This window comes from Sciurus carolinensis, chromosome 2 (genome assembly GCF_902686445.1).
Source record: "Sciurus carolinensis chromosome 2, mSciCar1.2, whole genome shotgun sequence".
Taxonomy (NCBI): Eukaryota; Metazoa; Chordata; class Mammalia; order Rodentia; family Sciuridae; genus Sciurus; species Sciurus carolinensis.
The window spans coordinates 173,035,190-173,058,887 of record NC_062214.1 but is presented as its reverse complement, the minus strand read 5'-3'; the positions used below and the strand labels follow the sequence as shown (position 1 = coordinate 173,058,887).

General features: G+C 37.9%; 1 protein-coding gene and 1 pseudogene across 4 annotated transcripts in view; one reads left to right on the top strand and one right to left on the bottom strand.

The window, feature by feature from the left end:
- Ylpm1 (YLP motif containing 1) overlaps positions 1–16,897 on the bottom strand; it is a 69,640-nt gene extending 52,743 nt beyond the window's left edge. For 3 of the 4 annotated variants that reach the window (XR_007106719.1, XM_047537553.1, XM_047537558.1), the window contains exons 1-4: positions 15,874–16,897; positions 3,840–4,076; positions 2,650–2,829; positions 706–1,682 (exon numbers count right to left, since the gene is read on the bottom strand). Coding sequence is in view for 3 of the 4 variants with exons in the window: in XM_047537553.1 (XP_047393509.1) it covers positions 706–1,682; positions 2,650–2,829; positions 3,840–4,076; positions 15,874–16,740 (2,261 nt within the window). In the remaining variant the exon portion in view is untranslated. Of the gene's footprint in view, positions 1–705; positions 1,683–2,649; positions 2,830–3,839; positions 4,077–10,226; positions 10,276–15,873 lie in introns of those variants that run through there. The other variant, XM_047537555.1, reaches the window with a different exon arrangement.
- On the top strand, positions 5,668–6,036 carry LOC124973924 (transcription initiation factor TFIID subunit 13-like; annotated as a pseudogene).
- Positions 16,898–23,698: the final 6,801 nt, after the last annotated feature.

Genomic DNA, 23,698 nt, shown 5'->3' with positions numbered 1-23,698 from the left:
AGGAAAAATATATTCCTAAAACCTTGAAAAGATAAATTTAACACTTTTTAAAAGATAAAAAGAAAAAACTTAGAGATCACAAATTTTTTTTCTCTTCTAAATAAATATGTGGTTCAGACAAAAAAAAAGACATCTCCCTCATTGAGGAAAATACAAAGAATATAAGCTCCATGGGGCAGGAATTTATGTCAGTTCTATTATTCACTGCCAAAAACACAGAGAAGGAACCTAATAAATATCTGCTAAATGAGTTGTTTTTAAAAAGATCCTATTTACCCCTATATTAAATTTCATTACCTTTTTTCAAAAGAACATTGACTTATTTAGTATCTAACAAATAGTATTTCCAATTGGACTTTCTGTCAAATACATGAAAAATAAAAGATAAATAATATGTTCAATAAATATTATTTCTTAAACTGAAAAGTCAATAAGAAGTGGTAAGCATTATTCTACAATACTACATTCATTCTGGACTGTAATCCCCACACACAGGATAAAAGTAGCTACATCAAAGAAATGGGGGCAAGTTACCTTTTCCAGATTATAATCTCATGTCTGATTGAACAATACTAACATTATTCACTGTAAACCAGGAAGTACAAATAAAACACAAAAATTGCATAAGTAAGCTTTTGATTCCATCCAAACCTATGCAACAAAGTCAAAACAGTTTAAAAAAAAAAAAAAAAAAAGCAGACCTACCTTGGGCCTCTTGGACCTTCCAAGTAGCTGCTTCTAGGAGGATCTGGAAGCAGTCCACCTGACCTCACAGGCATGTCCTTGGCTGCAGTAATTGACTGAGATGCAATAGCTGAAGACTCCCCAAGTCCTTGTTCAGAGAATGAACTGTATGGCAGGGTAGACTTGCTCAGAGGAGGTTTAGAATTCACTTGTTCTGATTGCAATGGAGGGTGATAAGTTGAAGGTGGGGCTGCACCAAAAGATACAGGAGTGGGAAGCAGTGCTGGTCTAGGTTTCTCTGGAACTTGTGAGTTCTGAGAACCAGAGGCTGGTGGAACTGGGGCTGTTGTTAATGGAGGGGGTATCCCTTGTGGAACTCCAGGGGGAGGTATTCCTGGAGGAGGTGTGGCTGAAGATAATGGTGGGATGGGCAGGATGGGTGGAGGCGCTGTTGAAGAGAGTGATGGTGGGGGAAGGACAGGTGGTGGCCCTGTAGAAGAGAGGGAAGGTGGGGGAAGAACTGGTGGTGGACCTGTAGAAGACAGAGATGGAGGCATTCCTGGTGGGGGTACAGAGGTTGGTAAAGAAGGTGGCATCACAGGTGGAGGCATGCCAGGTGGTGGTACAGTAGCAGGTAGGGCAGGGGGCATCACTGGTGGTGGCAAAGACGGTGGCAGTACTGGAGGGGGCATTGTTGGTAGAGGTGGAGGCATCTGAGAATATGGAACAAAAGGAGGTGGCATTGACATGTTCCCCATAAACTGGTTCTTCATGTTCTGAAATGAACTGACTTTCTCCTGGAGATAGGTCTGAGTGGCTTTCATATGTCCCTGCCATGTTTTCCACTGCTTCTCATATTCTTGAAGCTGATCTTTATGAGGATAAGAATGAAGCTGTTCCTCCCACAACTGAAACTCTCGCTCCCAATCTTGGTAGAGATGTTGAAACTGCTGCTGCTGCATCTCATAATGCCGCAGCTGCACATCTACAGACATGGTCTACAAATAGAGGAACAAAAATTATTTCAAGATATTCATATAAGAAAATCAATCATAAGTTAAAATATTAATGAATCATAAGCATAGGAAGCTTCAGGAAATCACAACAATAGAGGCTCTGAGTGGTTAAGGATAAACTGCTAAATCCTCTCAGTGATGATCCATCTTTTCTTCTTTTGGCTTATTTATATAACTTATCACAGAGTTGGAAAAATCAACCAAACACTTAAGCAAAAAGCTATCCCACAAATAAGTATTTTTGAAGTTTCTAATATTACTACAGATCATTTTAAGAATTTGAAAATGAGCTGGGCACAGAGGCACACACCTATAATCCCAGCAACTCGTGTAGGAGAATTGCAAGTTTGAGATCAACCTCAGCAACACAGCAAGGCTCTAAGTAACTTAGTAAGACCTTGTCTCAAAATATAAAATAAAAAGGGCTAGGTACATGTAGCACAGTGGCACCCCTGGGTTCAATCCCCATACCTATCAATCAATCAATGATCTATTATTATACATTTATAAACATAAGATCACACCTCTTAAGATACAAGACAAAAATCCAAGTTGCTTTACATTTATGGTGTATTTGCCCAGGATTTTTTGTAATGATAGCTTTTGGCTTTTTTGGAGGATTATTTGCTTATCTGTTACTATACCAGTTTGTAGGCAAAACATTCATTAACTAGTAGTTTTGTGTGGTTAAAAATTCCAGGTTCTTAACACCTAGCCCAAACTAACATGATCAGGACACTCCACTCTATCCACTCTTTCCCAAGAGACTTGCTATACCACCTTTCCCTGAGGTAACGTGAAAGATAACTACTTGGGCATCCCTTGGGAAATATCTAATTGTCAACATTTGATATATTTTCTTCTTCGTGCTCAAATCTCTTTCAGAAATAACAAATCCTTTACACATTCTTGGAACAACTTTCTATTTGCCAACTATGGAGACACTTGCCTGTATATGTGGTGGCTGCTGTATAAGTTGCTGGTACTGTTGTAGGATCTGTTGTAACTGAGTGTGCTTCTGCATTATTCCCTGATACTGGAAGCCAACGCGATGTTGCTGGTGCTGCTGCCAGTGTGCTGCTGCAGCCTGCAACTGTTTTAATCTGGCATCTTCTTCTGGGTCTTCAGACTAAAGATAATGAAGATATACTTTTATGTAAGTCATAAAACAGCAACTGAATTAATATTTTATAAATAAAGTATTTTATAAAGTTCAGAATTCTTACAACTCAGGCTAATTGAAAAAAAGCTATTCTATATTTAGATAAAACACCTGGCCCTATCTATACTGTTATTATGGACATTAACACAAAGGAATTTCCACAGTCTTCACTAAAAAAATAATCTCCTTGTTCCCAAAGTGAACCTACAATTATAGTGCTTTTCACTCTATGAGAAGTTAATTTTTTTTCTTTTTTTTTTTTTTTTGGTCACTTTTCACCAATGGACTATGATGTAATCATTATGCTTCAACAAAGCTGGACAATGACCTCTGAACCAATGTAAAAGTTTTCCACATCCCAGTTACTATGCTATGTCTGACAAAGATGATCACATTTAATGCTTTAACAGCCCTGTAAGATAGTTATTTGATTATGACCATTTTTCAGTTGAGGAAACTTAAGCACAGAATGCTTAACTAGCTTGACGAGAGTCACCAGAGCAATTGACATTTTCCTGGACTACAGCCTAGGCTGCTGATCTTAAGAGCTGAGGTTCTTAACTATTGCTCTCTGCTGTCATTATAAACATACATGGGCATCTCCCTTTAGTGCTGAGATGCAATTCAGAAGAGTAATTTTTTTTTTAGTTTTTGATGGACCTTTTTTATTTATTTATTTATATGCAGTGATGAGAATCAAACCCAATGACTCACACATGCTATGCAAGCACTCTACCACTGAGACACAATCCCAGCCCAAGAATATCTAATTCTTCACTATCACATAAACCAGAAAAAAAAAAGAAAAAAATTTCTTTCTAAACCTGATATGGCAGATACATGATTATTTCACAAGTAGAATCTTATAAATACTTGAACATATGAAAAAAATATATTATGACAAAAATATACATAAATGAATCATTAAAAAAGGCTAACCAATTCAATAAACATCAAACAATTGATTACATGGTTACCTGGGGTTCCTCTGGTGGGAGAGGAGGTGGCACCTCTTCATTTGGAGGTGGTAATGGGGGTTCCTCAGATGAAGGAGGTTCTGAAACTTGACTGGTGGCCGGTACTGTAACTTCTTCTTTTACTGGTTCTGGTGCATCCTTTGCTACAACAGGGCCTTTTTTATGTCCTGGCAAATGCACTTTTGTCCTTTGCTGCAAACTAAGCAGGTGCTGTCGATACCAATACTGCTGCTGTTCCTACAACAGAAATCACTTTTGAGAATTCAAACTGACAATCATGTACCTCTGCAACTTGGTGTTGACAGAGAGATACAATTGTAAATGTGTTCTTGTGTCTATAAGAAAAGGTAAAGCCAGACAGAGAAAGGCAAATAAGTTAACATGACCTTAATGACAGACTAGAGTGGCTGGGGTTGTAGCTCAGTGGTAGAGTACTTGCCTAGCTTGTGCGACACACTGGGTTCAATTCTCAGCATCACATATAAATAAGTAAAATAAAGGTTCACTGACAACTAAAAAAAATTTTTTAAAATATAACAGACTAGAGAAAAATATCAGTTTCTCTCCCAAATTTGTAATTTTAAATTAAACCACACAAAATAATTCTGCACATTTCTCTATTCTCTTAAAACACATGGTTTTGGAGGTGAAAACAATATTTTTGATAAATCATCACAGCAAATCTTTTTGATATGCACATCTACTCGCTTCTAACTTGACTTTAGTTTGTTCAGATTAATCTACAGGGATCTTGCAATTAGTAAGTACAACCAAATAGTCCTGCCTTTTCTCTCTGACTTCACTCTCCTCCAATGGTTCCTCCTTCTTTTAAAACCTATTATATCATTAATTTATTCATACTCAGATAAACATACAAATATGAGAATATATTATGTATATAGTATATTCTATTTATTTTAAAAATTTGAGTTTAACCTTCCAAATTATTCTGTAATTTAATTTTCTAGATGTCTATTTTGTGCTTGCATTTAAAAAAAAAAATCAGAAAAGAGTTAATCCTCATTACTCATGGATTCTGTATTTGCAGATTTGCCCACTTGTTAAAATTTATTTCTAACTCCAGTATCAATACTTGTGGAACTATCATAGTCATTCACAAACATCGGGAGAGCAGTAACAAATCTGAGTGGTCTGACATGCATGTTCCCAGCTGAGGAAGAACATAATGATGCTCTGCCTTCTGGTGCCAGCTCTCAAACTCTGTCCTTTTCATGTCTAGTTTAACATCACATTTTTCATATTTCTGTGCTTTTCAATGGTGATTTTGTCGTTTAAAATAGTTTCCAAACACAATGCCAGAGTGCTGTCTAGTGTTTCTAAGAGTAAGAAAGTTGATGTGACATCCAGAAAAAACAAGTGGGTTAGATAAGCTTTGTTCAGGTAGGTATTACAGTGCTGCTGCCTGTGAATTCAATGTTAATGAATCAACAATACATGTGAAATAAAGTGTCTTCAAACAGAAAACACATTTAAACAAGACTATGTATTGATAGGACGATGAAAATGTGATCAGAAACTCAGAGGAACCTAATTATGCATTTCTCCTAGGAACAGTGGTCTGCATTCACTAATTCAGCATTTGTGGCAACTTCCAATAAAGAAAATCAACTGTACAAATACACAGTAATTAATTAAAATCAATAAAGAGCAGGTGTGGTGGTGCACACCTGTATTCCCAGTAACTCAAGAGGCTGAGGCAAGAGAATGACCAGTTCAAGGCCAGCCTGGGTAACTTAGTGAGACCCTGTCTCAAAATTAAATTTTCAAAAAAGGGCTGGGGATGACTGTAGGCTGGTGGGCTAGTGGGATGGCAGATGAGGAAGAAGACCTGACCTTTAAGGAGGAAAATGAAGAAATTGGAGGAGGAGCAGAAGGTGGGCAGGGTAAAAGAAAGAGACTTTTTTCCCTAAAGAATTACAATGTATGGGTTTGGGAATGACCAGAACCTTACACTGAGTCAGTGGATATTCTTGAAGACCTTGTCATAGAGTTCTTCACTGAAATGACTCACAAGGCAATGTCAACTGGAAGACAAGGTCAAGTACAAGTTGAAGATAACGTCTTCTTGATTCAAAAGGACCCAAGGAAGTTTGCTAGGGTTAAAGACTTGCTTACTATGAATGAAGAATTGAAACGAGCTAGAAAAGCATTTGATGAAGCAAACTATGGATCTTGACACTTTTTGTACTTTATGAAATTTCATTATCTTCTGTGGAAATCATATGTAATTATTGTGTATTTTCTACAGTAATGTCCTAATAGCTAGGCATATAAATGAAAGATGGAGAAACAAAGTTTTCAACCCTTATTTTCACATTTTGGATTTTAGATTGATACTTAAGCCTTTAATTTCCTGCGTTTACAAGACCATACTTGAATTACTTACTGGGTTTCAATGACTACATGTAAGTTAAAGTGCCTTGAAAATTATCTTTTGACTATAAAAAGGATGAAGTAGTATTTATGTATTAGGTATGTTTGTGCTATTATAAGCTATACTATAGCTGTTTAATATGTGAAATGTAAATGTCATTTTGACTATGACAGCTGAGACATATGCCTTACATATTCTGAAGTTTTTAGACAACTGTGGTCTGAGAAGTTAGTAGAGATAGTGAACTAGTTGTGTTTCTTTTAAGGAGATGATATTTGAAACTACAAGTTTTTCTAAGAATGTTTATATGTCTTAAAAGATAATTCATTTTAATTTCTTTTCTAAAGAGTGTTTTTAAATTTTTTTAGAAACTTATAATGCTTCCATGTTGAAAGACCTTATTGATTTAAAACCTTTTAGGACTTACATTACTTTTTAAGTTTTAAAACTCATTTTCCTGATCATCTACTTTTAGTAGCAAGAATGGCAATGTTTAATGAGTTAAAGGCAGGATAAGCATTCGGGGTAGTGTTTTATTAACATGTTTGTAAATACTCATGGAAATGTGTAGTTGACTTAAAAACCATATGTAGCTACAGAAAATACTTTTGTAGTTCAGATTTTGTGGGTAGTTAGCTTATTGCATTAAATTATTGACGTTAGCTTAAAATAAGGATTAAAATTGCATTTAATGAGATCACTGAATGTTATTGTTTGTGAAACTGAATCTTTAGATTCCACTTATAAACCATATCTATAAATCAGTACCTGGAAACATTTTACTTTCTTAATCTATTGATACAAGGAATAATGTATGAAAAATTAAACAGAAAAGAAAAAAAAAAGGGGAGGGTGCTGGGGATGTAGGTCAATGGTACTTGCCTAGCATGTGTGAGGCCCTGAATTCAATCCCCAGTACTGCACAAAAGAAAAAATAAAAAATAAAAAATAACCCATCACTCGAACAACTAAAAGATTTTCATTATCCTGGTATTCATTATACAATTTCCCACAATTATGAGGCTACACAAGGAAAAACAAAAGTTGTCACACTAAAATTTCACTAAGGAACTTCCCTGGGGGACAAGGGGTTGTGTTTTAGTGGTACAGTGCTTGCCTAGAACATGTGAGGCCTTGGGTTCAATCCTTAGCATCACGTAAAAAAATAATAATTTTTTTTGTGTGTCCATCTGCAACAAAAAAAAAAAATGAAAAAAATAAAAGAACTACCCTAGATACTTCTCTGATCAACAACAGCATGTCTACACTACAATTTTAAGACTATAGGATTTTATGAAAGTGAGTAGGAAAACTTCAGAACTCATTACTGACAGTTGAGGATCCCATAAAAGTCCTATTCTATTTAGAAATGAGACAACTTTATAATAGGAACTACAAAAGCAAAGGACCTGAATACAAAAGGTTGAAAAACAGTCCCTGGGAAAATCGATAAATCCCCAAGATGTGTTTTCAACATATCAAAAAATGAAATAAAAGAAGAGCCAGGCATGGTAGCACACCTATAATCCAGTGGCTTGGGAGGCTGAGAACGGAGGATGGCAAGTTCACAGCCAGCTTCAGCAAAAGTGAGGCACTAAGCAACTCAGTGAGACTCTGTCCCTATATAAAATACAAAACAAGGTTGGAGATTTGGGTCAATGGTCAAGTGCCCCTGGATACCAAAAAAAAAAAAAAAAAAAAATTGCTGCCATACAATTCTGTCACAAAAGTTATAGCACAGAAACCCAACCTACACTTTATTTGTTTAGTCTAAATATCAGTTGCAATTTCATTTATATCAATTCCGTTAAACATAAAATCTGTTTATTCTAATCATTTTGAGTTTTGTTTTTCCAAATTATATCGCAATCAAGTATTTTACTTTTTATCATGAGTTTTCAGTCTGTTTAAATGGGTTCATTTTCCTTGCTCATTTTCTAATCCAGTTATCTCTATAGAACAATTTCCTCTATTGTTAATATTTTATTATATTACCTCCCCAATTTTCCATATGCAAACAAATGCACAAAATACACATAATATATACCTGTTTTCCACAAACTCTACTGGTTTGTTATCTCAGACTAATTGTTTTGGGGAAGAGACATCTGCTTTTTTTAACCCCCGGTACTTTAACATAGTGCTAGAGCACAGAGTAGGTCAATAAATGATTACTGATCAGCTGAAGATTTCTCCTGTAGGCCATTCATTTGTATGACCTGAGATTTATTCCAATTTATTGGGAAGGACAAATTCCATTTAATTCCATTTTGAAGTTTGGTTCACAATTGGATTTTTGTTTTTAATTATCATAAGCATAATTATCATCTCCCAGTATATAATTACTTCCACTACTCAACAGTATACAAGAGTACACTAGCTGGGCATGGTGCCACATACCCGCAATCCCAGTGACTTGGAAGGCTGAGGAAGGAGGATTCCAAGTTCAAGGCCAGTCACAGCAACTTAGTGACACCCTAAGCAACTTAGCAAGACCCTGTCTCAAAAACAAAAAGTAAAAAGGGATAGGACGTAGCTCAGTGGTAAAGCACCCCTGGGTTCACAAAAAGAGTACACTGACCATGAGTTGACAAAGTAATATGAAAACATTTGTAGCCAGATGTGGTGGGACATGCCTGTAATCCCAGGAACTCAGAAGACTAAGGCAGGAGGACTGCAGGTTTGCAGACAGACTCAGCAACTTAGTGAAGCCCTAAGTAACTCAGCAAGACCCTGTCTCAAAATAAAAAAAAATAATAATAATAAAAGGACTGAGGATATGTTAGGCAGTAAAGCGCCCCTGGGTTCAATCTCCAGTACCAAAAAAATAAAAATAAAAAACAAACAAAAAAATTGTAACTTTCTTATTATTTTAAGAACACATCAAAAATATCAATAGGCTATCCTTATTTAAAAAAATAATAAATTCAGTTTCCTTAATATAAAATGTAAATGTTTAATTTGTTTTAGTTGCTTTGAGAGAAAAGAATCACTAAAAGATACAAAGATACAAACTATCTTTTACAAGCTAAAGCCAACAGTTACAGATATGAAGATGGTACAGGTCTCAATTCTTTTTCAATTTGCACCACCTATTCTCTATCTTTGTTTTCGATCTAGTTCAGGATAAAAGCCTTAAGGCTTGAAGCACTTTTTGATTCACTGACAGAATGCCTTATAGGTCAGGTTCTACTTAATGTGAACCTATTAAACAGAACCAGATCTAATTCAATCCTAGGACTAAGTTTCAGCACATTTTTTAAAGCTCCACAAATGAATAATGATGACATTACAAAGAAATGTTTTCAATGACCCAAGAGCAGAGTGATTATTTCGGAAAGGAAAAGACATGTCTGAACTTGCTAATAACAGGAGATTAGAAGCCAGTTCTGAACCTCCATCATACTAGACAACTCCATCTCAGATGGATGCTGGTTCATACAGGGTGGGGAAAAATCAGCATATTATATAAAATCACATTAAAAAGAAGTAGAATAAAGGGATTTAAAGACAGAACATAAAAACTATCTGCCACAAATCTTGTCACTAAAGAAAATGCTAATTTATTCAGGAAACATTTGCTGACTATTTGCTACCAACACAGTGATGAAATAGGTACTAAGTGATTTTCTAAGAAGAGAACTGTAAAGGAGGAGGAAGGTTGTGGGTAATGTTTTAGAAGGCTCCTTCCCTATCCAGGTTGACTCTTGCCCTGAATACTAAATGTTCTATATCTTATATCTTAATGCAAGGGGAGAAAAACTGGTAAAATAATGAGTCAGATTTCCACTTTAAAAATTCATTTTAAATATACTTATTTTAAATATTTTGAGGTTCACATTCTATTTTAGGACTAGGATCACCAGATAGACTTAATCCCCTTTTTTAAAAAGAAGAAAAATACTCCCTTACTTCATCTCTTTCTCCAGCTCCTGCCCTCATTCTCACTCCCCTTCAAACACGAACTTCTTGAAAGAGTTGTCTATACTCACCATCCCCATCCTCACCTTCCATCACTCCTCAAATCAATGCAATATGGCTTCAGTCACTATGAAACTGCTCCTGCCAAGGTCAACAATAATCTACATGTCAGTAAATGCAAAAGATAACTCAAAATCTTTATCTTGCTTGACCTCTCAGCAGTACTTGATACAGCTGACTACTCCCCTTATACCTAGAAAGAGTCTTCCCCTGCACACGCTGTGGTACTACACTGTTGTGATTTTCTACCTATCTAATTTGGTCTTTTTTCCATTGGTTCCCTTAGATGCTGCTACTCTGTAACTACCTCAATGTCTTTTAACCTCTGTTCTTACCCTACACACACTCCTCAGAAGACCTCATCTATTTCTCAGTCTTCAAGTACCATTTTTATGCTGATGACTCACCAGATCTTGCTTCTGGGTTTCATATCTATATCTAACTTCCAATTGGACATCTCCATTTGGAATCTGTGCCTCAAAAACCTCAAACTCAGTATGTCTAAAACTCAACTAATTTTCTCATCTCCAGACCTGTTCCTTCCTCTTCTCTAGCCTTTCCTATTTTAGTAAATGGGACCACCAATTACCCAGCAGCCCATCCCAGAAATCTACTCCCTTTTCATGAGTAATCTCCAACTGAATTCTAGCAGCTAAATATTTCTCCAGTCTTTTCACTTCTCTCCATTTCTACTAACACCATCCGAGTTCAAACTTTTAACTCTTGCCTAGATTACTTCAACTACTATTCTAAGTCACTCTTTCACCTTTCATTTCCATTCTCCAGCAGGGCACAATGGTACATGCCTGTAATCCCAGCAACCTGGGAGATTGAGGCCAGAGGATTGCAAGTTCAAGGCCAGCCCACACAACTTAGCAAGACCCTGTCTCAAAATTTTCAGAAAAAGGGCTGAAGTGTAGTTCAATAGTAAAGCACCCTGGGTTCAATTCCCAGTACCACCCAAATTAAAAAAAAAAAAAAAAAAAAAAAAATTCCATTCTCTATACTGCAAGCAGAGTGAGCACTCAAAAATGCCAACCTAGGTTTGGGGATGTAACTCAGTGGTAGAACGCTTGCCTAATATTCACAAAGTCCTGGATTGTATCCCCATCGCTGCCAAAGAAAGAGCCAATCTCACATTTGCCTATAGAAAATCCTTCAATGGCTTCCTATTGCCCTTAAAATAAGTCCTTAAGTCTTCCCTCTTCAGTTTTTCATGCCTATCACTCTCACCCTGAACTTAATTCTTTAAACTCTATCTGGTTAATTCCTATTCATTCTTTAGATTTCAGTTAAATATCATTTTACAAAGGAAGGCCTTTTCAATTAGGTTAGAGCCTCCAGTTATATTCAATCATTTAGACATATTCATTCTTCACCTACTATGTGCTAACACCTAGGCAAGGCACTGTGAATACAATGGTAAGCTTAAAAAAAAAAAGAGCACATCTTTTCCAGTTCTTTACAGAATAGTCTAGTGATATATTTTATAATCCCACAGAACCCTGTACTTCTCTTACTTATTAAATGCCACTCCCACTGGATAACAAGTTAATGACAGAAGGTATCATTCTATATCTATCTTATTCACCATTTCCTCTCCAGTTTGAAGCACTGTACTTGGTACAAAGTTGTTAGTCAATAAATAGTTGAACACTGAATAAATGACAGTTCTAAAAACTAATCAGAATCAACAGCTTTACCTAAATAAGTTATTATGAGAATAAAAGGACAAAATCACAATTCATGAAAAAGACTATTTTATCTAGTCAATCCTTTAAATAGAGAAGTTAAATCTTTGAAAAGAATATCACATTAAATTATCAACACTTTATTCATAAAACTGGAAAATAAATGGGAGATCAAGTACTTATCCTGTCTTTCTATACTAACTGCATTTCTAATCAAACATCCCTAATTCATGATTGAAAGTTTTTCTTAACAGAATTTGATATAGATAAGAGGCAAAAGGAGGCAGCAAAAAGTCACCACGTTGCAAACTCCAATGAAACAATTTACTCATGCGAAGATCCTCAATGGATGAACCATCAGATGAAAACATTAGATGCAAGATTGACAGGAAGATTTATAGTGGCCAGGCATGGTGGCAAATGCTTATAATCCCAGCAACTCAAGAGGCATGAAAGTTAGAGGCATGCCTGGTCAACTTAGCAAGACCCTGTCTCAAAATTAAAAATATAAAGGGTTGGGCATGTAACTCGGTAGTAAAGTGCCCTGGGTTTGATCCCTAGTACCCCTTTAAATAAAAAAATTTTAAAAAAGTAAATTTTACAGTGGAGGAACCAGACCATCATCTCGTGAACCCAATTAATCTTGGCACCAGGAACAAGACAATCAGGTTAAGTATTCCTTATGATGGGATGCAATGAAGTACACAGCACCACCTATGCACCACACTTGCCAAAAGAAAACTGAACTTCAATGTATGGTTTTAAAGCAAACTTCTAGGACTGGGATCTAGCTCAGTGGTAGAGCACTTATCTAGCATGTGTGAGGCCCTGGGTTATTTAGACTTAACTTCTAATTTACAAAAAGCACAGGACAGAACAAGTCAAATGACACCATGGTATAGCAGACAAAGTTAGAATATGTTATGTTCTGCAGAACAACTGACACTGATTTTTTATCAAGCTCAATGCAATGAGACAGAAAAAAAGAGAACAGGAGACACAAATCTTGATCGGGGGATTCTCAACTGAGAATGATTTTGCCCATGGGTATATCTGGCAATGTCTGGAACTATTTTCAGTTATCAAAACTGGGAGCCTGCTACTGGCATCTAATGAGCAGTGAGCAGGAATGCTGATGCATCCTACAACGAACAGGACAAACTCCCATAGCAAAGAATTATCCTGTCCAAAATTTCCATGGTACTGAGGTTGAGAAACCCTCATCTTTATTAAGAGTCTCCTGCGTATCCTGTTTTGGATTCTGATTCGAATAAACCAGCAAAACATTATTGGTTAATCTGGAGAATGATTTTAATTTTGTCAGTATGATGAGACAACAGGGGGAAAATTAATGGTATTAGATGATATCAAGAAATTGTTAACATTTTTTAGTTGTTATAATAATAATGTTTACCTAAGAAAAGATTCTTTATTAAATAGAGGTATCTAATTAGGAGTGTAGTAATGATGGGACTGGGGAATGCAGCTTGCCTATCATATGTGAGGCCCTGGTTTGATTCCCAACATTGAGAAAAAAAAAAAAAAGTAGGGATGAAATGACATGTATCTAAGATTTGCTTTAAACTATTTCAGCAGCAACAATAAAAATGGCCTAGGCGATGTAAACATGCCAAAGGTCAGTCACTAAATCTCATTTTTTGTACTTTGTATGTTTAAAATCTCTCAGCATAAAAATTTTAACGATGTCTTCCATAAAAAAAAATATGAATGAAAACAATATGCAGAAGGGTCGGTTATCAGAAATTGGCACTGGCATGAAGAAATATTTATCATCTAATAAACAAAAGTATCCTAGGTCTAGAAGATGACAATTCTTGAATCTTACTGAACAAATCTGTGAACAGCCTACAAATTGCAAGGCACTGTCCTAGGTGCTGTAGAGGATTAAAAAGATAAGCACAACAGACCCTGTCTGCAAAAGACTTGCGATTTGAAGAACAGAACCAAACCAGATGGGTAAGCACAGGCATGGCTTCATGAAGACCCTGATATTTCAGATAACACTGAAAGCAATATAAGTGTAAGGGGAGAACAGAGGTTGACAAATTTGGGATGAACTTCAGACACAGAGGTAAGAAAGCAACAGCCCACAAGGCCCTTCCTGATCCAGTTCACTGCAAAGTCCTCAAACCTCATCTTCTATCACTTCTTTCTTTCTGCCTCTCACCAAAGAACTGAACTCAATGAATATTTAAGGCAATGAAAGAAGTTCATTACAGACAAGGATATAAAGGCAAAAAAACAAAAAGTCAAAAATATAATTCATTTGTTTCTCTTTAAGGAAAAAAAAAAAAAAAGTCTGGTAGACGTAAAGAGAGAAAAGTAATGTTTTAACTTGAACTAACTCCGAGATCAGAGTTTGATGACAAAAACATTGAAAGTTTCAGAGTAGGGTGAGAAAAAAGACAAAATTTGAATTTTTAAAATAGAGCAATCTGGGGGGAAATAATCTGGTGAGATGGTAGAAATCTAGTGGAAGACAACAGAATCACTTACTCTAATATTTTGTCCCAGGATCTCAAGTGTTTTCTCCTGACGACATGCCAAGCATCATTTCCTAAAACGCTTTGCTTCTGTTCTTAATTTCTAATGCCAAAACATTGTAAAATTAGAATACTATTTCCTCTCTTTTGGAACAGGTAAATCTGAGCTTGTATATCACAAGAGTATATTTATTCCTTGGTAAATTTAAGATAGATGAGTAATTGCTAAATGTGCCTATTTTTTTAAATCACAGCAAATGATCTATTTGGCTTTAGTTCTACCTTCCTTCTCAAGAGAAAATTCATTTATTCCAGTTACCCTGTCAGTCTTTGACTGTTCTGTGGGAAGAAACATACCTTCAAACAAAAGTTTAGAGTGATAGCTCTCTCACAAAACTTTTTATTTAATTTTACCATGGCCAGGGCTGGGGAGATAGCTCAGCTGGTAGAGTGTTTGCCTTGCAAGCACAAGGCCCTGATTTCGATCCCCAGTACCGCAAAAAAAAAAAAAAAAAAAAAAAAAAAAAAAAAAATTTACCATGGCCAAATTTGAAGACTATTATTTTGGAGTGAATGGTAACAATAAAATGTAACAAACCAATCATGTCTTAAAACTACCTTGAAGTAATGCCAAAATGAATGTATGTATCAATTCCTAAAATAGACCAATAGATCCCAAAGGATCAAACATCCAGAGACTCACCTAGGTATTCTACATGCACATCTAAGCATATTGGGATTCTCCTAATAAGATTTCCATTCTTCATTTGCTAAGAACTCTTAATTCAGGAAGCTAACAGTTATCCCTGGTCTCTAAACTTTGTTTTCTTTTTTAAATAAGTTAACTGGTGCTGGGGTAGTATGCTTGTAATCACAGCAGCTCAGGAGGCTGAGGCAGGAGGATGGAGTTCAGAGCCAGTCTCAGCAACAGCTAGGCACTAAGCAACTCAGTGAGATCCTGTCTCTAAATAAAATACAAAATAGGGCTGGGGATGTGGCTCTGTGGTCGAGTGCTCCTGAGTTTGATCCTCCCATGCGGGGAAAAAAAAGAAAAGAAAAGAAATGGACAAAGGTTTATATGCATTTAAGCACCAGTTTTTTCAATGCTTCTTTTCTAATGAAAATCTTAGTTTGAAATACACTTTTAAAACAAGTTTCTTTGCAACAAAATCTAGGAGGCTGGTGAAAGGAAACCAAGGTATATATCTGAGAAGTGATTCTTGAGCCACCCCACTACCCTGTGGTGTCTAGACACATCTTCAAATGCTGTTCTTTTAGTAATCCACATTTAGCTAATTAAAAAGCTGGCTGTCAGACCTCTGACTCTTAAGGAATCCGCTGGAGTGTAAATTAGCTAGTCATTGTGTTGGAATTAGGCTAGGCACGCATTGGTTAAAGCCCAGAGGCCTGTTCACTTAGGGCCTTCTAGGTGGAAGAAGCGGCTCCTGTAGGTGCTTTCTTACCTGTGGAGTCATCGTAGAGGGATCTGGCTCGGGAGCAGCTTGCTGCTGTTCAGTACTCTTGTTCTTGGCCCCACTCTCCAAAGGCTCTTGCTGGACAGTTGTTTTATTCCCAGAAGGGACGGACGGTGGTGGTAGTAGCTGGGATTTAGAATGGCCCTGGGAGGGGCGGGAAGGAGATGCCTGAGAAGAGGGCAAGTAGGACTGGGAATGGCTCAAATAAGATTGTGAGGAGGAAGAGGAGGAAGAATAAGAAGGAGTGGGTGCCAGGTAAGGTTGGGAAGGTGGGGACTGGGAAGGGGACGGCTGGGCAGGAGGTAGGTAGGGCTGAGACGAGGACGGCGGGTAATACGAGGGTGGTGGCTGAGGAGGAGGCATGTACGATTGAGACGGGGGCATATAGGACCCGGGCGGTACAGGGGGAGATTCAGGGGGGGAATCCAGCTCCATTGGAACCAAACCAGGAGGCCCATCTCGTTGGTGGTGGAGCATCTGGTGTTTGTACTGCTGCTGTTTCTGATAGCTGAGGGCCGGCCCGGGTGGCGGGGGCATCGGTGGCGGCGGCGGCTGCCAGTCTCCGTAGCCGCCCCCGGGCATCACCGGCGGGGGTGGCAGCGGGGGCGGAGGAAGGTGGTGGGGCTGGAGCACGCACTGCATTTGCTTCTGGTGCATCTGCTGCAGCTGCTGGAGCTGCGCCAGGTGCTGCTCGCGGAAGCTCATGAAGCCCGAAGAGGAGGGGGCCGCAGGAGTCGTCGAGCTCGGGTACCCGGGCCCCGGCGAGGCCTCAGGAAGCGCCACCGGCGGCGGCGGCGGGACCGGCGGCGGCGGATAGTGGCTGCTCCCGCCATACCGGCCCCAGTTCGGGTACATATCGGAAAAAAAGGCGCAGGGCTCGTCCTGGCGCCGTTACTCGTCGCAACCGACCTCCAGGAGCCGCGGCGGCGACGGCGACAGCCGGAACTCGCGGCGCCTTTAGGCCCCGGAGCGTGTAAACGGAGCGCGCCAGTGCGCCGGCGCTACCGAACGGGGCCCGCGACCGGGAAGGCGGGGATGGTACTGAGGCGACTACGCTTGCGCAGTAGCACCGAGAGGAGAACAAAGGCGAGATAGAGCGGCCTCTTGCTTGGCGACTCGCGGTTGCCATCTTTCTTCGGGTGTGGATATCGTAGGCGCCTGTGGAATGTTCTCATAGAACCGAGGAACCATAGAGTCTCACAGCTGAAAGGGGTGGTAGAGATCCTATCGCTCCACCGTTCATTTTTGAATGAGAAGGGGGAAAAAATGTTCCATTCACAATAGCAACAATCGCAACAACATCAAAAACCCCATAAAACAGCAAGGTATAACTCTAATAAGAAATATGTAGAACTTATATGAAGAAAACTATAGAATCATACCTGAGGATATAATTAGACTTGAAATAATGGGGAGGCTTACCATGGTTCTGAGTGAAAAGAGGAGAAATTGTAAAGATATGAGTTCTTCCCCAATTAAACAAATAGACTTAACTTATTTCTACCCAAAAGTCCATTGGGAACAAAATTGTGAAGAATGGAAATATATTTTGAAGGTAGAAAGTAAGCCTACACTAATTCCTGCAGGTAAGATCTGCAGATAGTGTAAAAGGGAAGAAATGTAATTCTTCAGCACATCTCAACACATAAAAACCATGTTGGAGACTCTGTAGAGATGGAAAGAAACAAATACAGAGATTGTCCAGACGACCTTGAAGATAATCATACAAAAATCTTTCAGCATGATACAAGGACTTTTTCCATTTGAGTGAATCACTGAATTCTGAAAAAGACAGTACCTGACTTTGAGAATATTAAGGTGTCAGCATGTCAGTTGTGTACCACTTAAAGATTTGACCTTGCTTCCATCTTAATAACCCAGATCTTCACCTCTCTCAGGAAGTGAGTGGAGTGAAAAGTGGGGTAGTTTGGTATTCTTCAGAAGGAAGAGCTTCCATTCTCTACTAGGAATTTAGTTTTGTTTAACTTTCTATTTTAAAAAAATATATATTTTAGTTGTAGATGGACATAATATCTTTATTTTATTATTTTTATGTGGCGCTGGGGATTGAACCAGTGTCTCACTTGTGCTAGGCTAGCACTCTATGCTGAGCTATAGCCCCATTCTCTTTTAACTTTCTAATGAAGTATAATATATATATACATAAAATTACATGGTATAGGGCTGGGGAGATAGCTCAGCTGGTAGAGTGCTTGCCTTGAAAGCACAAGGCCCTGAGTTCGATCCCCAGTACCACAAAAAAAAAAAAAAAAAAAAAAAAAAAATTACATGGTATAGGTATATGGCATAGTGAATTTTCATAAACTAATCACAATTGTGAAACCTGCCCAGACCAAGCAACACAACATTACCTAACCCAGAAATCTCAGTTACTTGTATTTTTAATTGAAATTTTCCCTTTCTTTTCTTTCTTTTTTGTACAAGGGATTGAACCCAGGGACATTGTTGAGCTATGTGCCTAGCCCTTTTATTTTTATTTTGAGACAGGGTCTCACTAAGTTGCTTAGGGTTTCACTAAATTGTTGGGGCTGTCCTAGAACTGCAGTTCTCCTGTCTTAGGCTCCTTAGTTGCTGGGATTACAGATGTGCACCACCATGTCTGGCAAAATTTTCCTTTTGAGATACATAAAAAACCCTCACATGCACAAGTCCCTGGGTTCAATCCCCAGCACCATAGACAAAAAAAGAGATACATAAAAAACAAATGTAATTCACTATAATAATAGAATAAAGGTGAAAATAATAATGATCATCTTGTTAGATGCAGAAAAATAATTTGATAAATTTCAAATTTAAATTTCATAATTAAAGTTCTTAATTTTTAAAAAGTTTAGTTTTATAGTTTGGATCTTAAATGTCCCCCAAAGATTCATATGTTAAAGGTTTGGTTGCCAGCCTGTGGTGCTATTGGGAGGTGGTAGAACATTCAGAAGGTGGGGCCTAATGGAAGAAAAGTAGGTCATTAGAGGCAATAGTTGAAGGGGATATTTGGAGCCTTCCGCATTCTCTTTGCTTCCTGGCCACCATGAGATGAATAGGCCTCCTTTGCCATGCAACCCTGCCCCAGCCTGACTTGATAAACTACGACACCACAGGCCCAAAGCAGTGACCAGGATTCGAAATCTCTGAAACCATGAAACAAAATAAACTTTCCCCCCTTGAAGCTCCTGTACTCGTCCCAGCAATACAAAGCTGACTAACACTCTTAGCAAACAACAAATAAAGGGCCTATAATGCCTATAATGCCAGCGGCTCAGGAGGCTGAGGCAGGAGGATCCCAAGTTCAAAGCCAGACTCAGCACTTAGTGAGACTCTGTCTCAAAATAAAAATTAAAAGGGCTGGAAATGTGTCTCAGTGGTTAAGCTCCCTGGGGTTCAGTCCCTGGTACAAAAAAACAAAACAAAACAAAAAAACGGAACATTTTTGATCTGATAAAGAGAATCTAATAAAAAAAAGCTACAGCAAAACCATCCTTATGTTGAAAAGTTTTCACATCAAGACCAAAAACAGACTCCATGATGATTACATTTGTAATGAGTTGAATTTTGCCCCCACAAAAAGTCATGTCAAAGTTCTCACTTCAGTAACTCAGAATGTAAACTTATTTGGAAATAGAATAGTTACAGATGAGATCTTCCTGGAGTAGGGTAGGTCCCTAATCAATATAACCTGCATTCTCATAATAAGGTGGCCATGTGAAGGCAGAGAATGGCATTATGCCACCACAGACCAAAAATGTCCTTTCATATGTGCACATGCACACACACAAACACACACACACACACACACAAACACACACACACACACACACTCCTATTGGAGAACCCTGACTAATATGAACAGTGATGAAGGGAACACAAAGGGAGCTTCTGGTAATGTTTGTTTCTTGATCTGAATGCTGTTTACATCGGTACTTTCAGTTTATGAATAATCTGTCAAGCTGTACCACTTATAATTTATGCACTTTCTCTTTGTTACTATTTAATAACTGAACCTCCACAAAAATGTTGGACAACAGCAGTTCAAATGAATGTTTACCATATGATTTACTTTATATATAGTTCAAAAATCAGCAAAATGAAATTATAATGTTAGAAGTGAGAGTGGTAGGTAGTTGCCTTTGAAGAGAAGAAAATGAGTAGAGACTAGTAGAGGCTCAATTGGGGTTTCAGAGGTGATGACAACGTTCTCTTTCTTGAACCAAGTGGTAAAATTTCAAAATTACTGGCTTTGTTGAAACTTAAGGATGCTTTGTGATTTCCTGTTTGTATGCTATATTTAGCAATTTTAAGTAATTAAAATAAAGGTAGAAAGAAGAAAAGTGATTGTAGTGGAAAATAGAGAAAGATAAGATTAGGTAGAAGAAGGTGGAAAGTTTTCTCTTTGCCTTTGCCTTTCCCACGTTTCCCAATAGTAGGTCCACTGTCTGGGCCTTTATCCAGAATCCGTCCCCCGACAAAAGGGGCCTTTCAGCACCTACTTGGGATACAACACCACTGTCTAAACAGGCCCTTTACATTCCCTCATTATTTAAAGACAAATTAAGGCATTTAGTCAAAAGAAAATTTAGATGCTATGGGGATTCTATTTCCTAAATTCTTATTCCCAGGCAACTAACATAGTCAACAACTCAAAGCTTCTAATCTGCACAATCAATTCTCAAAAATAACGACCATCTTCATTATACAAAGCCCTAGCTCCAAAGAAGCATTTTAAAAGAAGTCTCATTGTGTGTATGGTGCTCTCCTTGTGACATCTTAGGAACATCAACATCATGTTATAAAACTAACGAAGGCCACGAGTTGTGGTGCACTCCTGTAATACCAGCTACCAAGGGAGGCTGAAACAGGAGGCTTTCAAGTTCAAGGCCAGCCTGGGCAACTTAGAGCCTGTCTCAAAATAAAAATTTTAAAACAGGTTGGGAATATAACTCAATGGTAGAATGCCCTGGAGTTCAACCCCCAATATCACAAACAAAAAACAAAAATCAACATACACCCATTTTAGAGAACAATTTTACTATCTAGAAGGCAAAACTAAAGAATAATAAGTTTCAAAATGAACTAAGATGAATTAAAGAAAAGATCCTGAGAAAGTTTTATGTGTGGAATTCCAGAGGATCAGCTGCTCTCAGTGCTGTCAACACCAACTACCATGAGTCTTTTCTGGACTAAGTTTACAACTCAGCTGCATTTTTTTATTATTTTCCATTCTTCTTGTTACTAGGAAGATTTGAGTGTAGGTTGAGAAAAGAAAATGGCATTTGGTATTTTAAGACCTTTGTGTTATGTGTGGTACTGGGGAATGAACCCAGGGGCACTTTACCACTGAGCTACACCCCCAACCCTTTTTCTATTTAATTTTGAGACAAGGTCTCCAATTGCTGAGGCTGTCCTTATACTTGCAATCCTCCTGCCTCAAGCTCTTGAGTCTCTAGGATTACAGGTGTGTTTTCATCATCATATTGAGGCCATATTCTGATTGGTTGGTGGGCTTGCATGCCATTTCACGGAATTAAAATTCTTACTAGAAAATCAGAAAAAAAAAATTCTTACTAGGCGTCTGGGGATGTAGCTTAATGGTAGAGTGCTCACCTACCAATATGTAAGGCCCTGGGTTTGAACCCCAACACTGGAAACAACAAATTAAACCTTACTAGCTAACTCTTGTGGTTTACACCATTCTAAACAACATGATCTAGATGCAGATTCACTGCTATGGGTCTCTGCTTAGGTAGGCATTTTCCCAGGACTCAGTTGGACAGTATCTACACAGAATAATCTGGTCATACATAGCCTTGGAAATGTGTTTCTTCCCCTTCTTATCACCATGTAGTCATATTCCCATTTTAGTCTGAAGAAATCCATAGATGTTCATAAGTAAATTCAATTGTCATGGGGATCAGTTCTTCCAACCATTCCTCATGGATCTGTGAGGGTTTTGAAGAGCCTGGACTTGAGAGTGTTGTGTACATTATAATTCTTTGAATACTAGCCATAGCAACACTTGAAACTTAAAAGGAAATGTATTAGAAAGATAATGTGGAATCACAAAATATATAAGAAAATCATATACACCGTAATCCAGGAGAAGGAAAAAGCCAGAGCAGGAGCTATTCCACTGTCAGAACAACTGACAACTTTTCTCTGTAAACCACTAAATGCCTTGTCAGATATATATTTATGATGATCAGAGGAAGGCTCTGGAAGAAGGTGCCTCCCATGCTCCTTCCAGCTTTTATAGTGTAAGTACTGGGCACTCTGATCTAAATTCTAATACACACAATTGGGGGAAATAAAGCTCCAAAGAGAAAAAGGGTAATTAGGAGGGAGGAGGGGATGTTGAAAAGAAAAATAACAAATATCTACCACCCTAGGGAATGGGCCTTCATTGATAGGCAAATGTGCTCAGAGACAGGACATAAAAAGGAATTTAGAAATACAGATCCAGTGCAAAAAGAACTTTATCAAAAGATTATGAAGAAGAATGAGCATTGGTTTTCTGAGCAAGGGTAAATTAGAAATAGATTTAAAATTAAAGAGCTGATATGTTAATTAGAATGCAGTCTAAACTGTTTGAAACAATGAGAAACTAAAGTAAAATGGCTTAAGCAAAGTGAAAATTGATTTTTTTACTAAGAGAATAATTCAGAGGCAAGCCATCAGAAATTGTCTTCTTCAACATAAAGCTTCTATCTCTGGATTCAAGGTGGCTATTCTGGCTTGTCAAGTCTGTATCAAGCCAGTGGTTAGGGGAGCGTGCCTTTTTACCTTTTTTTTTTTTTTTTTTTAATGTGATGCTGGGGCTTGAAGCCAGGGCCTCATGCCTGTCAAGCACTCTACCACTGAGCCCACCCAGGAGCTTGTCATGAGCATGCCTCTTAAAGTCATGACTCAGAAGAGAGACACATCACTTTCAGTCACATTGTGTTGGCTACATTTCAGGTAGTTGGTCATGTCTTTGCTGCAAACAAGGTTGGGAAATAAAGTTTCCAGGTAAAACCCACGAGTCTATTATTAAGGGAGAAGAGGAGAATAATACTGGGCACAACTGGCATGTTCTACCACATTGATGATATCAAGTTCTGATGAAGATGTGGAACAACAGAAATTCCACTTGAGTAACAGAAACTTCAGCTCTGTTGATGGGAGTTCAAATACGAACATAAAGGGTAATCTGACAATATCTGGCATAACTGAAGATGCATAATGTTTATGATCCAATTTCACTTGTACACATATACGTTGGACGTGTGTGTGTGTGTGTGTAGTGTGTGTGTAGTGTGTGTATACACATACACACAGGAGAGATGTAAAAGAATGCAGCCTGTTTGTAATAGCAAAAAATAGAAACAACATAAATGATTGTTTATAGGAGAAGGAATTAATTTTTTTAATTTTAATTTATTTTATTGTAAACAAATGGGATACATGTTGTTTCTGTTTGTACATGGAGTAACAGCATACCATTTGCGTAATCATACATTTACATAGGGTAATAATGTTTGATTCATTCTGTTATTTTTTCCTTTCCCACCACCCCTCCCACCCCTCTTTTCCCTCTATACAGTCCCTCCTTCCTCCATTCTGCCCCCCTCCCACCCCCCATTATGTGTTAGCATCCGCTTATCAGCGAGATCATTCGTCCTTTGGTTTTTTGAGATTGACTTATCTCACTTTGCATGATATTCTCCAATTTCATCCATTTGCCTGCAAATGCCATAATTTTATCATTCTTTATAGCTGAGTAGTATTCCATTGTATGTATATATATATATATATATATATATAT